At 59.4% G+C, this 919-nt stretch overlaps 1 protein-coding gene across 1 annotated transcript in view; it reads right to left on the bottom strand.

Annotated features, from left to right (window-relative positions):
• Positions 1-395: 395 nt before the first annotated feature.
• FRMPD1 (FERM and PDZ domain containing 1) overlaps positions 396-919 on the bottom strand; it is a 26,673-nt gene continuing 26,149 nt past the window's right edge. The window contains exon 16 of the mRNA XM_014311362.2: positions 396-533. Coding sequence (XP_014166837.1) covers positions 396-533 — 138 coding nt within the window. The remainder of the gene's footprint in view (positions 534-919) is intronic.

The following is a 919-nucleotide window of genomic DNA, read 5'->3' as shown; positions in this document are numbered from 1 at the left end:
AGGGGGCTCACAGGGGGCTGGGGGCTCACACAGCACTGGGGGCTCACACAGGGCCAGCTGCCATCACCTCCCTCGTGTTTGGTGGGTGTGTGGAGTGCTGGCAGCACTGTCACAGCACGTGTGTGACCAACACCTCTGTGCCCTGACAGTGTTTGATGTCCTGTGCACCTTCTACGAGACACGGAGCTGGCCGGCAGCCCTGAGGGCTGGGGTTTCCTCGGGGAAGGGCTACGTGCTCCCGGACACAGCGGATCAGGTGCAGACACCCCAGAGCACCACTGCTGCCCAAGGAAATGCTTTATTTCATGGAGCGGAGCTGCACAGGCAGGAAGCACCAGCGTGACCGTGCACAGCAGACAGCTGTTTGCAGCAGGACCTCGTTGGAGCAACACCTTCTACCTCAGGACTGCGGTGCTGGACATGGCCGTGCCCCCGAGCAGGAAGGAGGAGCCCGGGATCAAGTGAAAACTGACAAATTCAGTTCTTTGCTTCTTTGCAGCTGTTCGTTTGTGACTCCTGCACCCACGCTTGTTCTGAGGTGGGGAGGAGAGCTTTAGGGTGTTTTCTGCATTTCGTTGAAACAGAGTAAGGTGCAGTAGGGGTTGCAAAGCTTTTGGGCAAGGGAGAGGCCCTGCCACGGGACGGGAGAGTGCTGCTCCTGCAGGAGAAGGCGGGATGGGGAGCAGCTCCCAAGGGCACCGTGGCCCAGCAGCTTAAACCCACTGACACTTGGTGGGTTGTCGAAGCCTTTGGCTAGTTGTACGCATCTAATGTAAAATAAAAGGTTTAGATCCCCATTGTGTCCCTGCTGATGGGTGGTGCCTCGTCACAGCTGGCACACCAGTGCCCTGAGCCCCGTGTCCCTGCTGGGAGGCACCTGGGCCTGGCTGTGCCCTGCACAGAGCAGGGTCAGGTGCCA

The sequence above is a fragment of the Geospiza fortis genome, unplaced genomic scaffold (genome assembly GCF_000277835.1).
Source record: "Geospiza fortis unplaced genomic scaffold, GeoFor_1.0 scaffold3703, whole genome shotgun sequence".
Lineage (NCBI taxonomy): Eukaryota > Metazoa > Chordata > Aves > Passeriformes > Thraupidae > Geospiza > Geospiza fortis.
The sequence above is the reverse complement of the archived record's forward strand: the minus strand, read 5'-3'. Positions and strand labels throughout refer to the sequence as shown.